At 39.5% G+C, this 14,834-nt stretch overlaps 1 protein-coding gene across 2 annotated transcripts in view; it reads right to left on the reverse strand.

The window, feature by feature from the left end:
* Positions 1–1,294: 1,294 nt before the first annotated feature.
* LOC124605168 (cleavage and polyadenylation specificity factor subunit 5) overlaps positions 1,295–14,834 on the reverse strand; it is a 111,399-nt gene continuing 97,859 nt past the window's right edge. For both annotated transcript variants that reach the window (XM_047136677.1, XM_047136686.1), the window contains exons 5-6: positions 13,706–13,820; positions 1,295–2,154 (exon numbers count right to left, since the gene is read on the reverse strand). In XM_047136677.1, coding sequence (XP_046992633.1) covers positions 2,133–2,154; positions 13,706–13,820 — 137 coding nt within the window. In that variant the 3' untranslated portion in view covers positions 1,295–2,132. The remainder of the gene's footprint in view (positions 2,155–13,705; positions 13,821–14,834) is intronic.

Below are 14,834 nucleotides of genomic sequence, written 5' to 3' on the forward strand. Positions count from 1 at the left end.
CACGCTGTAAAGCAGTAGTTGAAGTTATGTTAGAGAGCATGTTCAGCAACTGGATGGTCTAGCTGACACTTGGCTCAGTTTGTCAGTAGCCATTCATGTTGACAGAAAGTGTGTTGGTGTGGTCATGTCCATGTAAAAAGCATCACAGTGGTTGCAGCAGTTTGTAGGTCTCTTGACTGTTTCTACCAGTAGCCCTGTCTTTAATGGGATTGGTGATGCCTGTGACTAGGTGGTGGTGGTGGGATGTCTGGAACAGGTCTTGCATCAAGGTCTAATACACAGATACGAGCCGCGAGTTTGGAAGCAAGGTGGAGTAGGATGGACATACATATTGTGCAGGCTTGATGGGTGGCAGTAGTATTCGAAACCTTGCTGGAAAATATGATTCAGTTGCTCCGGCTCTGACTGGGTGGTACTGAGTCACCACGGGAGAGCGCCTTTGTTGATGTGAATGTGGAAGGAGAATGGAGAGAGAACACATGGAAGATATGTTTCTGTACAAGTTTGGGAAGGTAATTTTGGCCTGTGAAGACCTCAGTGAGACCCACAGTATATTTGGAGAGGGACTACTAGTCACTACAGATTTCTGTATAAGGTTGGGAGGGTAATGTTGGTCTGTGAAGACCTCAGTGAGACCCAAGGTATATTTGGAGAGGAACTGCTAGTCACTACAGATGTAAAGGACACAATCAGCTAGGCTGTATGGAAAGGAGTTCTCGGTGTGGAGTGTGTAGCAACTGCCGAAGTGGAGGTGGTGTTGGTGATTGGTAGGTCTGATATGGACAGAGGTAGCCGTCTTTGAGATGGAAGTTTACATTGAGAAAGGTGGCTTGTTGGGTTGTGAAGGACCAAGTCAAGAAGGGGTTGAGGTTCTGGAGGAATGTTGATAGGCTGTCCCCATTCTCAGCCCAGATCATAAAAATATCATTAATGAATCTAAACCAGGTGACCTGTCTGTGACTCAATACCTTTATGAGGTGAGTAGCTGTCTATCCTTTTCATAATACTGTTGTTCTGTCACCCTGTATTTTCCACAGTTTGATTTATTTGAGAGAGACAATAGTGGAGAGCAAAGAGAAACACTGTACAAAATTAAAAGAAAACACAATGAAGAGAGGAAGCTTAATAATACACTCCTCTCGTGAATTACGACTGTAAATGTTGGTTAGGTTATCAAGGATTAAAAGCTGCTGAAAACTGCAGATTATTCTTCAGCTTGTGACGTTCAGAGTTTTAACTTTTATTATAGGTTCTACAAAATATTAAATTTTACTCCCTAAAAATTATCAGGCAGTTTTTCTTATAAATCACATTTATTTTCCGCATAAATAGGAACATGACACACCAAAGGTGTATGAAATGAAAGTTTGCAGTACTGCTGAATCAGCCCAATGTTTATAACTTACAATAGCGTCACATAATGGAACACAACACTGACTATTTTCTGTCAACTTGGGCCTTAGCACAGAAAGAATACCTTGACATCATACAATCTCATATGACAAATGACTGATTCACCATTAATCAATTTCTATAAATTTCATAACACTTTCTTCATTCAGCCATTTTTCACACTGACGGTCATCTAGGGTTAATAATTCTGCCTACGGATTCTAACTTAATAGCTTTTATTGAATGAGTGTAAAAAACCTCCTTTCTCACAAGTTCATCACTTCACATATACAAGAGACACAATACAATAAAGATATAGTTTTTAAGGAAGGTGGAATATACATGATTTGTCATCTGAATGTCACAGTAATGACAATCTCAAGAGCCTTAAAATATTTTCTTGGTACAGCCATTCACACTATAAATGTAAAACTATGTATCATAGAAGGGAAAGTGCACAGACTATTATAAGTTTCAGTTATTTTTACACTCGAGTCCAACTGCAGCACTATAAATTACTTTTATCACTGATGAAAGCAACACAGTAAAACTGCTTTATTTAATGTTTACCAAACACTTGTCCACTGTCACCACTTTCACAATTTTGTACCTGAAAAGCTACACAGCACAGATTATTTTGTCTTTATACACTTCTGCTGCTGCGTGGAGCTGACTGAGACCCCATTTTAATTCCAATGGTAAAAAATCTTCAACAGCATTAATACCAGTGTGAAGGTAATTCACATGTATATGAAATTGAACCTGTGGAAAAAAGTTGCAAAATGAAAGTTTCTTTATTTTTAATTCAGACAGCTTAAAAATAGAGGAGGAAAGAAAGTCGCTTCCAAGGTAACTACTGTAGAGTAAAGTCTGCAATGAAGAGAGAGTACAAACAGCATTAATATGTGCATGACCCATTCTATAACAAATAATTTGAAAACTAAATGAATGTTTCTTAAATCTAAACCATCAGATAACAGCTACACAATATGAAAGACACTGACAAAAACTGCACTCACATTAGAGGTTACATTTACAAGCATCGATGACCATGTCCCTCAGTAATCGGACTGTGCACAACAGTGCACAATGCCAATACGTTCCAAAAAGCCAAGCACAAAAATACTATGTTTTAGGGTTTCAAATCTCGGGTTCTACTGATCATAAAGATAAGGAGTAAAGCGTTTTGGATAGCCCTTCGCCTAGTGACCAATTGTGTACGGATAGGAAGAATGCCCACACTGTAGCTATTGTACAGTGTGGGATCAAAATTTAAATATTTCACACGTCCTCCAGTCTAGGCAAATGGAGCAAATCAGTTTATTCTTTAGCATTAGGTGTGGTGTGTGTCTTTGACAGATTATAAAAGCATCATTTGTTCATTGGCAGTTCCCAAGAAACCCGCAAAAACATTTTTTAGCCTTTTTATGCACAATGGGCCACAATAAACTAACAATAGCAAATTTTACCTGTGTATTCTTCACACATTTATTAGGAACACCATTTTCCCCATTTTCAAAAGTCAGTATCCATTATCAAGATACATCCAAAAAACCATGATTTTTGGGTACAAAAAGTACCAGTTGTAACGATGAATACTTCTATAATTTCTATTCATGGCAAATCATATGAGATCTTCAGATGATGTTCTTGGGAAGCCTTGAAATTTTTCTCAATTTTATTATTTGTTAGTGGGATCCAGAGCTTTGAACTTAGTGTACTTATGCACAAAAAATATGTATGCGATACGTGGCCTGACGCTTCAATGTACTTATAACTAATGTAGTGAACACATTGCAAGGGTTCTGCGGTCACCAGCATTTTCCACCAACAAAACTTTATGATGCACTGTCTCTGTATAATGGGCACTCCACATTTATACAGACTTGGAAATTATTTGATGGTGCCACCGGGCAGCATAAGCACCTTACAAAAAATTATTCTGTACGCAAAATTCATTTGTACTTTGAAATCAAACACATTTCTTGGTATGCAGGTGCAGCCTAAAGTTTTTTTGTTCATTTTTACATAAATTAGTGTAAAATGAACCAGCAGTGGATGAGAGCCCTACCCTCATTTCAAACTAGTGGAAGCATCTGTTTTGTGGTGGTGTTGTCACGTTACACCACACATTAGTAGTATCACTCTTAAAATCTTTTGTTTTTATTGCTCAAATTTGGACACAGCGAATGGCACTACCCCAAGACCTTGTCCACAAACATATTTCCCATGCCATATCCCCACATACCCCAAATCCTCCCACCACACCAAACACTTGTCCACTACAAAGAAGCACCCCCTTTGTCAACCAGTACCACCTTGGACTGGAACAACTGACCCACATCCTTTGTCTAGGCTTTGATTACGTAATCATGTCCTGAAATGAGAGGCACCCTTCCCGAGGTCCTTCCCACCCCTCCATAAGTGTTGTTCTGTCACCAACACAGCACCATAGTCCATCCCTATGCCAATCCCAATTCCAACCCCTTGCCACATTTCTGTGAAAGACCCAAGTGCAAGAACTACCCAATCCACCCACCCAGCACTTCCTATTCCAGTCATGTCACAGACTTACACGCACCTTCAAAGACTGGGTCACTTGTGAAAGCAGCCATTTTACATAACAGCTCTGCTGCAACCATTGCACAGCCTTATATACTGGTATGACTACCAACCAACTATCCACCACAATGAATGGCCACTGCCATACTGTGACCAAGTCAAAGAGAACCTTTCTGTGGCACAACACGCTGCTGAACATTCAGGCTTGATTTCAATGGCTGCTTCACAACCCGGGCCATCTTGATCTTCCCCTCCACCACCAGGTTTTCTGAACTTTAAAGATGTGAGTTCTCCTTACAACACATTCTCTGCTCCCACTATCATCCCAGCCTCAACCTACAGTAACCTACTGTCTCCACACCCTCCACCCAACAGTTTCTGCCCCCCCCCCTCCCAATGGCCAATCACCCCCCCTCCCAAATAAATGCCCCTCACTCTCCTTGTGCACTGCTCTCTGCAAATGCACCCACCTGTCTTTTTCCCCCTCCTTACTCCTCTCTTATTTCACTCCTCATCCCCCCCCCCCCTTCCATCCCCACAACCACTCACTCAATGCTGCACCTCATGGCCTTTTCCTCATCCTTGCAAGCTCTGTTAGGAAGCATTGACTCCTCTCCTTCATTCGTAGCCTGCTATCCCTCCTCCCTTCCACCCCACCACAGATTGTTGCTTGCTTCCAAAGTGGCCAGAGATAGCGGTCATGTTGTGTGAGGCATGCCTGCTTGTGTAAATGTGTGGGTTTATCTTGTCCTTTCTGAAGGAAGTATTTGGCCAAATGCTAAATGTGTAACAGTTTGTTCATTCTGCGTGACTGCAATTCAACATTTTATCTTTACAGCGAGTAGCAATCCATCCTTGTCATAGTACTGTTGATCTTCGAACCTGGACTTTTGATTGTTTTATTTGTTGTTTATATGTATCCAATACCTAAATGTGTCAAACTGAATCAAAAACTTGTAAAAACTTTACTGATCTATGGAATTCATTTTATGGAAGTATCACACCCTGCTTTAGCAGGGAAAAGAAGATCACTAGCTGAAAAATGCTCCTGTCAGAGCACAAGAAAGGCAATTAAGTCCCTCTTTAGAAGACAGACAAAAGTTGGAACCAGCTGCCTCAAAACTAATTCCGCCTTTATCACTAAAATTTTGGCATGCAAACTTCCCACATTTTTGTGTTGAAAGAGAGTAGATCAGAGCTAGTGGCAAAAGCAAGGAGGCAGTGATGGTGGGAGTGAGAAAGAGGCAATGAAAGAGAAAGAAGAGAGAGAAGAGCTGGATGAAGAGAATACCAGTGGGAACCACACAGAGAGGAGATAGTGATGGTCAGTGATAGAGAGTGGCAGTAAAAGAGAAATAGATGGATGAAGTTAGTTAGCAGTGCGAGCCAAATAGAGAGCAGCAGTGGAAATGAAAAAGAGAGATGAGTGGAGACCATACATAGGCTTAGGTGGTCTGGATCTCCCAAACCAGCAAACTGTAACAAGTAGGTACAGGGGACGGCAGGCGTATTTTGGACCGAAATTTTAAACACGTGTGTGTGTGTGTGTGTGTGTGTGTGTGTGTGTTTTGTCAATCCCCCCACCCAACACCCATGTGAAGTTTACTCGTCTAGGGGAATATGAAGGCTTAACTGTAGAGACTGGATAAAAGGATTTAGACCGTTTTAATGAAGGGTAAAATAAGACAACTGGTTACACAAATTTTATTGCATTGAATTGGCTTCGGTGTCAACTAAGGGTACCTTCGCCCACCCAGTTAGCCGTGTGGTCTAATGCCCGGCTTTCCAGATAGGGAAGGAGCGCCTGGTCCCCGGCACGAATCCGCCTGGCGAACTTGTGCCGAGATCCAATGAGCAGGCCAGTCTGCGGATGGTTTTTAGGCTGCTTTCCATCTGCCTTGGGGAATGCGGAGTGGTTCCGCCTCAGCTACACTACGTCGGCAATCGCTGCACAAAGAAGTTCTCCACGTACGTGTACACCACCATTTCTCTACCACACAAACGTGGGGATTACACTCGTCTGGTGTGAGATGTCCACCAGGGGCCAAACCGCACAATAACCCTGAAAGAGTGGTTCAGTGTGGGGCGACGGAGGGGTGAAGTGGACTGCGGTAGTCGTGGGGTTGTGGACCACTGCAACAGCGGCACGGACGGAGCCTCTCCGTCGTTTCTAGGCCCCCAGTTAACATACTATACAAGGATATCTTCAGATAAATTACAGTTACCTATAAAAAAATTTTAAACCACCATTGGATAACAACTATATCACAAACAATAAACAGCACTAGAATTATTACAAACTGTTGGTATATTTCAAAAAGAAAATAGTACAGACCAAATTTTGCCCTCCAGCTCAGTACATCCCCAACCTCATGAAAAGCTTTTCCATTCAGCCATTCATCAGGCTATATCACTGCCTTTATCACCCAAAAAAACTTTTAAGTTGATATCACTTTCATAAAAACTGCAGCAGATAATAATGTTTATGAACTTTCCTTAATTGATGACATTTTTACAGCAAAAACTAACAGCAGAGTCATTACTTTGGGCAATATTGCTAATAAAACACACACACACACACACACACACACACACACACACACACACACACACACGAAACTGTACTTAGGGACCATTTCCTACAGAATTTGTCACCTGCTACAAAGAAGATGTGGATGCGAAGTTGCCTTTTCCACAGATAACAGTTAGTAGAAAAATCTAATCCACACACTGAAATATTTGATCACTTCTCTGTGTAATTCAGTGGTTTAAAAAAATCACCTCCAACACTTGGCCAATTTATTGAATAGGGCACACTAGAAGATCTGTCATCAGCATCAGGTATAAAGAGCATTTACAAGGCAGAAAGGGTACAAACTGAAGGGAGTGTAGCAAGTTACCCTTCATACAGAAAAGGAAGGTTATAGGCTGGCAATTCATAAGCAAATGTATGTCAATGATGGTTTTATTCTCAGCCCACAGCAACAACTGCAAAATAAAAATTTCATAGCTGTTATTCCTACTGCATTAATTCTGTTCATTTTAAGCACTTTAATGCTGCCTGCACTGGGCAGATGGTGTGTACAGCTGCTGTTTCGTTTTACAGCATTTTCCCATGTATTTCATTTATCACATTTTTATACTTCTGTTACTGAGCTTGGTCTCTTGTTCTAACTATTTGCTTTTAATAATGGAACTATTTTCTTAATTTGTGCTGTTCTCTGCTATTCGTGACCCATAGGTGGCGAGCACATTACGGAGTTTCTACATAGCAGTGAAATCCAGTGATAAATCTTTCAGTCTGATGTCAGTTCTAGTGGCTTGCTATACTCGAGGTTTTAATGTTGGCTTTACAAGACAATTTTTACTTATTTAATGTGAGCACTTTATCTCTTATGTTTTTATTCTCTGGCTATGCAATGTTACTCTATAAAAGTAATACTGTTTCTAATACTTCTAGTGCTACTTGTTACGAGATAAACAGGTGGAGAAGAGCTCCTTTATTTATTACATTCTTTTCATTTCTGTGATGTTACTGGATATTACATTCTTTTCATTTCTATGATGTTACTGGATTATCTTATAGGTTATTTAAAAAGACTATCAAAGTGTTGTTATAGGGTTTCTCTGTTAGTGATTTGATGGTGTATGTAGTTTTTCACTTAATAAATATAATGTGTGTGAGAAGAGAGTTTTATCCCACTACAACAATGAGTATGTGCACAGTCATGTTTAGAAAGAAATAGAAACTGTGGGTCAAATATCCATTTTAAAACTCTTGTGCAGTGAAGGTGAAATATTTATTGATACCAGCTGACTATTTTTGTGCGACGCATTTGGAAAAAGTTAACTGATAACGACCAGTATTTGTGATCTCTCACAAAAGAAAACAAGAGTAAAACGAATACAGTAGTGAAATATACAGAGATGACAGAGAACAAACGACTGAGAAACTATGTGGAGAGAATAACGCCTCCTGATTGTATCAGATGAAAATGATTATAATAGATTACCATTTAAGGACTATAACTGATCCTTGAGAGCCAGAACCTTGCACCATATGCTGATAAAAAGGCATATATAACACACAATGACAAGGCGCTAGCAAAAGTTGTACTTTCCATATGTGAACAGCAGCAAATACATACTTGTATACGAAAGTTGTCAAATAAAAAAACAGTATGTGAAGAACTTCAAAATTATATGACCTAAGGGATATCTAACTTCACACTGTGCAACTGAGATGGAAGCTATATTCACTAAAAATGAAGAACTATGAATCTGTGGAAATTTATCTAGGGCTAATAAACAAAACTGTAGCAGGCCTAGTGAACATTAGCAACAAAACTGAAGAGGGAGATTTATCAACGACTGTTCTGTGTGTACTTCCAAACAAGTGGGATGTACTAATTACAGCTTTGTGCTATTTGCCAGATAATGATTTTAAGAGTGCAACAATTAAGTGTGCACGTGAAAAGATGCTACACATCCCAAATATAATGAAGATAAACATTCTGCAACATCCCTGAACGTTAATGTTGGTAATTAACAGTACCAAAAAACTCCACTTAAGGAATTTTACAAAGGACAGGAAGAAACGAATAAAGAAGCAACATAAAAAGGTAGTTTCGTTTGTTACAACTGTCACAAAGTCCGTTACGTATTCAGAAACTGTCCTGAAAGGGGGAAATTTAAAAAGGAACAAAAGAATATAGGTGCTGTTAGTATGAGTGCTGCCTGTGGCACAGTTACATTGAATGGTGATAACTGGATAGTGGATTCCTGGTCAATTCATCACATGGCTCCAAATGAAAATTATTTTTCAGCTGTTGATGAAAATATTTTAGCTGAGGTCACGACATTAGTTGATGGCATAAAAACAGAAGCAAAGATAATTAACAACGAAGTTTTGGCTAAAAAACTCATAGCTAACAATAATAGAAAGATTATTTCTGATAATGAAGGTTGCAAGAGGACAATATCTCTGGAAGACTGCTTGTTAAAAATCAGCAGGAAGGTCATTTATGTTACATAAATACAAAACCATGTGCAGTTGACAGATCAATAAACGTACTGAGAAATAACAAATGTAACACAAAGTCGCTAGACTTAGGGCATTGTCAAATGATACATGTCTGCAAGTGTACAGCAAACAACACGATAATGAAGGAAGCAGTCTTGGAATTACAGTGTGAAAACGGTAAAATAAACCCATGTGGTGGCTGTTTGGCACGTAAATCAACACGAAGACCATTTCTTAAAACAAGGTATGAAGGAACGAACTACCTGTTTAGAAGTTGTTAATAGTGATCTCATGGGACATACTGACATTCCCAGTTTTGGAGGCATGAAATATTCAACGAGTATTGTTGATGACGCAGGCCAATACACATTTGTGAATTTCTTAAAAAATAAGGATGAAGTATTAGAAGAATTCAAGAAATGGAGGAGTCAAATGAAAAAACAAACTGTAAACAAAATTCACGTGAACAAGGGCCTAGAATTCTGTTCACACAGTTCTGTGAATCTGAATGAATATGACACGAAATAACTAAACTACACATCACAGAAAAACAGTATAGCTGAATGCTCAACAGAACGTTAATGATATGGTAAGGTCACAATAGCTAGGAATTTGCCAAGGTGTTTTTGGGGCGAGATGATGTACACTGCCGCAAAGATAAGGAATCGCGTTACAAATAACCACAACAACAAAAAAATGCCTCAGGAATTGTGGACAGGTAGAAAGTCTAGTGTGAGACATTTACTTGTGATAGGATGTGAAGTTTTCAGTCACCTACACAAACAAAAACGTTGTTCGAAATTATACGAAAGGGCAGAAAAAGGCTTAATTATTTGATGCACTCTATAAAATGGTTCAAATGGCTCTGAGCACTATGGGACTCAACATCTGCGGTCATAAGTCCCCTAGAACTTAGAACTACGTAAACCTAACTAACCTAAGGACATCACACACATCCATGCCCGAGGCAGGATTCGAACCTGCGACCGTAGCAGTCGCGCGGTTCCTGACTGAGCGCCTAGAACCGCTAGACCACCGCGGCCAGCTGATGCACTCTATAACACACTATATGACCGTGGGTACAGGGCCTGGATGCCAGAAACAAAATAGCCTGTGGAATCCAAGAAAAGTATTTTCAAACAATTCTTGAATGGCAAATGCTCAACTGAAAATAATAAACAGGACAAATTTCTATTGTATGTGCAATGAAGGAGCATTATCATTTCCAAGTATTGGAGATGAAATATGACATGAAAGAGAAGATTCTTACACTGAAGGGAAATTTTATGATTTCTCAGATCAGGAGGAAAATTTGGAAGAAACTGAAGGTAATCAGGAATTTGTGGAACATTCTGATATTTAATGAAATAGATGCAGGCCAAGGATGAGTGCAACAAAAGAGAAAATGAGTTTAAGCAAATATCATCCAATGACACTTCATTCAAACGAGGTTGTTTATCATGAAATAGTACAAAAACACATTGTGCAAGAAAAGAACAGTGATCAACCATTATCATATCATGAATCAGTTAATTCTAATAAGGCAGCAGAACAGATGGTTGCAATGAATGAAGAAATTAACTTCCTGAAAAAAATCATGATATTGGGAAACTGGTTGAGCTACCATCTGGTGTAATTCTTGTAAAGAATAGATGAGTATTTAGAAAGAAGAAAGTTGGTGAGAAGACCAGATTTTTAAAGCTTGCTTAGTCACAAAGCGATTTAGTCAAGTAGAAGGTGTAGACTATAACGAGATTTGTGCGCCCGTTTCAAATTCAAAACGATTGGTCGACTGGCAGAATGATATTTTCACTTTGCTGTGGAGTGTGCATTGATATGAAACTTCATGGCAGATTAAAACTGTGAGCTGGACCAAAACTCGAACTTGGGACCTTTGCCTTTCACGAACAAATGTTTTACTGACTGAGCTACCCAAGCACAACTCATGACCCATCCTCTTAGTTTTAGTTCGGCCAGTGCCTCATCTCCTACCTTTCAAATGCCAGAGGAGTTTTCCTGTGAAACTTGCATAACTAGCACTCCTGGAAAAAAGGCTATTGTGGGGACAAGACTTTGCCACACACTGGGGGAAGTTCCCAAAATAAAATTTTTCACTTTGCAGCGGAATGTACACTGATATGAAACTTGCTGGCAGATCAAAACTATGCGCTGGACCAAGACTCAAAGGACTTTTGTCTTTTGTGGGCAAATGCCCTCATTCTGGCAACATAATAAAACTCAGCACTGACAAGTTAAACTGCTAACAAAGCTGAAGTGATTTTGTGGAAAACTTAAACAAAAAATATTATTAAAGGGCTCTGTTATTACACTAAAACGCGCGCCACCTAGGAAGGCGCTTCCACGCATAAAGGCGAAGTGGAAAGGAAGCAGAGCGGGCAAACAAAGTCCATATCGCCAAACTGTGCTGCTGTGGACAACAGGAATGGCTCGTTTGCCTATGGTACACTCTATTATACATTTATGTCTATGAGGTGAAAAATATTAAAACCAATTTCAATCAATCATCATAAGAGAAATATTAATTGACGTTCTGATGATATTCCGTCCACTGCTCCACAGATTTACTCTGAGTGACGTCGGGAGGCAAACAGCTGACACAGCTTTGTGAAGATGTGAAGTACAATCTCTCTCAAAATGAGAATTGTCGAAAGACAAGGTCATTGAAACTGCTTGCAAATATGTATCATTTATTGTGATTTGAACTTGTAAGAAAAAATTTAATACACAACAAAATCTGCATAATTAAAAAGATACGAAGTGCTAATCAAAAACGCTAGGAAGTTCTCATTATTATGTATGCAACTGATATGTTCCCAAACACATTTTTTAAACAACGAGTCTTTAAAACTTCAAAATATTACTACTTTGTTCCAAAGTCTAATTGTAATACCATTGTCACTTCTATTCGAGTCTGTTTCTGAACAATCTGATTGTAAATTTACGATGATAGGTTCATGGCTTATATCCATCATCACTTCCCTGTCAAGTTGTTCTTTCTGAAGCTTTTCAGCATGCTGCACAGACTGTGCCCATGCTACAGTTGGGATATTGTCTGTTGCCTCATGCACAAGCAGTGTTCAGTATGTGTTATCTTGAATGTTCTGTTTCTTTCTCCCACATAGCATTAAAACCATTTGCCTAAATTAATTCAATGGAGCTACACTGACAGCGATACACGGGTAAACACAAAATTATCTGACCCCCATTAATGCGCAAGGTTTGTATGTTCTGTCACATGACTTGTATAAATTAACAAGGTCAGGACATCGGCGCGAGTCTGGATTACACTGTGATTAATATTTTTACCTTTAAGCCGTGGACAAATACCTGCTTTTCTGGTGTTTTCTCTGTAACAGTTGAATTATACCTGGCAATGACCGAGTTTGAAGCAAGGTGTGACAAGAATTGTGAATCACCTTATGAAATTGACAGCGTCCATTTCCAAATGGTAGTCATTGCTGTTTCTCTTACATGTAAGTAGAAGTTCATTCTCAGAAACAAAACCAGAAGAAGAGTCAGAATGCAGAATAATTATCCGAGAACCTATTCTTATGAGAACTTTAAAACTGCCACCAGCAGATCTACCTAGAATGATTCTAACTGACCCATGATTCATCAAGGTAATACACTGTTGAACCATCCCCTCCTCTTGGGTCGTTAATCTTTATATGAGATATAGTTCGTGCTGCACTTATGCCACCTCTTTGAACTAAAAATTCTCTTCTTAACATAAATGGAATCATCATCTTTCTTTTAATATTCTTTACATTGATGAAGTGCTTACCATTGCATAGCTATAACAAGTTTTTGTTATGTCTGACACACATTGTTCACATGGAGCACTTTAAAACATCATTGTTAAAACTATCCATTTATGTTACAGGTTCCATGTGATTTCAATGCTTTCCAGGCGACACAAAACCAACTTTTTCTACAGTTCCTACAGCTCTCTTGCCAACACCACATTGTTCTGGAGCCCGTTCTTGTGTTTTCAAATATCGACAGTAGAAGACCTGCTTTCAAATTCATGTTTGAAAAGTTATAAATGCGGTAAATAATCCCCCTCGCCAGATTGTGAAGTACTTCACTTCACATTTTTTGCCATCACCTGGCTTTCTTTTTGATCACACTTAAACATTTACGGATACACATTCACAGCTATACACCTGGGGGGGGGGGGGGGGGGGGGGACAGTTGAATGAATAATACGGTTGTCGTGAAGTACGGCAACAGTGCAGCATGTAGGAGCAAGATTCTCACTCTCTAGCTGTAACTCTCCGCTAGCCACTCGGAAAGAGAATGAATATTATTGGCTGCCTGTGGCTAGTGGAGGGGGGATGCGCACAACTGCTGATAATTGGTCTGCCTTCTTACAAGACGCGAACAATAGCATCAGCCATTTATGTAAATGACTGATTAACCCACCGATAATGCAAATGATAGTCCACACAAAAAAGAAAAATTTCTGCAGCAAGACTTGTACGTGTACGTGTGTGTGTGTGTGTGTGTGTGTGTAGGGGGCAGCATGTTTTTGCATGACACTACTTTTCTTTCAAAACAAAATTATGGAAATTTGAGAAAATTCTAACAAGGCATAATCATTATTGGTAAACAGCACAGCAAAGGAAGAAAATGCTAGTTGCACTCAATAGTGTCATCCTGATAACTCTGATCAAGTAAAGGCTACAATGTAACAGCAGTACTCACCTGCACAAAGCTTGTGGTAAAGACGATATAATTGGTCCATACCCCTGTGCATTGTCATATAACTCAAACAAGGGTGCAGCAACTAGCTTGTAATTCTTAGGTACGGCAAACAAGGCTAGAAACCAACAGAGAGAGGGAAAATAATCAATGACAGAATTATTATTTCAAATGCTGTCTACATACTTCTCAATATGACATTGTACTGCAATAAAAAAAGACCAATTGTGCACTCACAAATTTACTACAATATTTTATAGTAATATAATTAATACAATAAAAGAAATGTCCCCAAATATATTAGGAAGGACTAATTTACGTCACAGTGATTTACTTCATTAGTCGACCAGAGAAAACTGAATTTACTCTAAGGTGACAAAAATCATGGGACAGCGATACGCAAATATACAGAGAGTGGTAGCATTGTGTACACAAGGTATAAAAGGGCAGTACATTGGTGGAGCTGTCATTTGTACCTAGATGACACATGAGAAAAATTTTCCAACATCATTGTAGCCTCACAACGGAATTAACACATTTCGAACACGAAATGGTTGTTGAGAGTTGAAGCTAAACACATAGGACACTCCATTTCGGAAATTATTTGTGAATTCAATATTCCAAGATCCACAGTGTCAAGAGAGTGTCGAGAATACCAAATTTCCAGCATTATCTCTGACCACGGTCACTGCAGCGGCTGATGGCCTTCACTTAACGACAGAGAGCAGCAGTATTTATGTAGAGTTGTCAGTGCTAACTGACACGCAATACTGTGTGAAAGAACCACAGAAATTAATGTGGGACATATGACAAACTTATCTGTTAGGACAGTGCAGCAAACTTAGGTGTTTATGGGCTATGGCAGCAGACAACTGACACGAGTGCCTTTGGTAACAAGACAACATGGCCCAAAGTACCTCTCCCAGGGTCGTGACCACATCGATTGCATCCCAGATGACTTGAAAACGATGGCCTTGTCAGATTAGTCTCGATTTCGGTTGGTAAGAACTGATGGTAGGATTCAAGTGTGGTGTAGACCCCATGAAGCTATGGACACCGGTTGTCACAAGGCATCGTCCAAGCTGGTGGTCGCTCCATAATGGTGTGAGCTGTGTTTACATGGAATGGAGTT

The sequence above is a fragment of the Schistocerca americana genome, chromosome 1 (assembly GCF_021461395.2).
Source record: "Schistocerca americana isolate TAMUIC-IGC-003095 chromosome 1, iqSchAmer2.1, whole genome shotgun sequence".
Classification (NCBI taxonomy): Eukaryota; Metazoa; Arthropoda; class Insecta; order Orthoptera; family Acrididae; genus Schistocerca; species Schistocerca americana.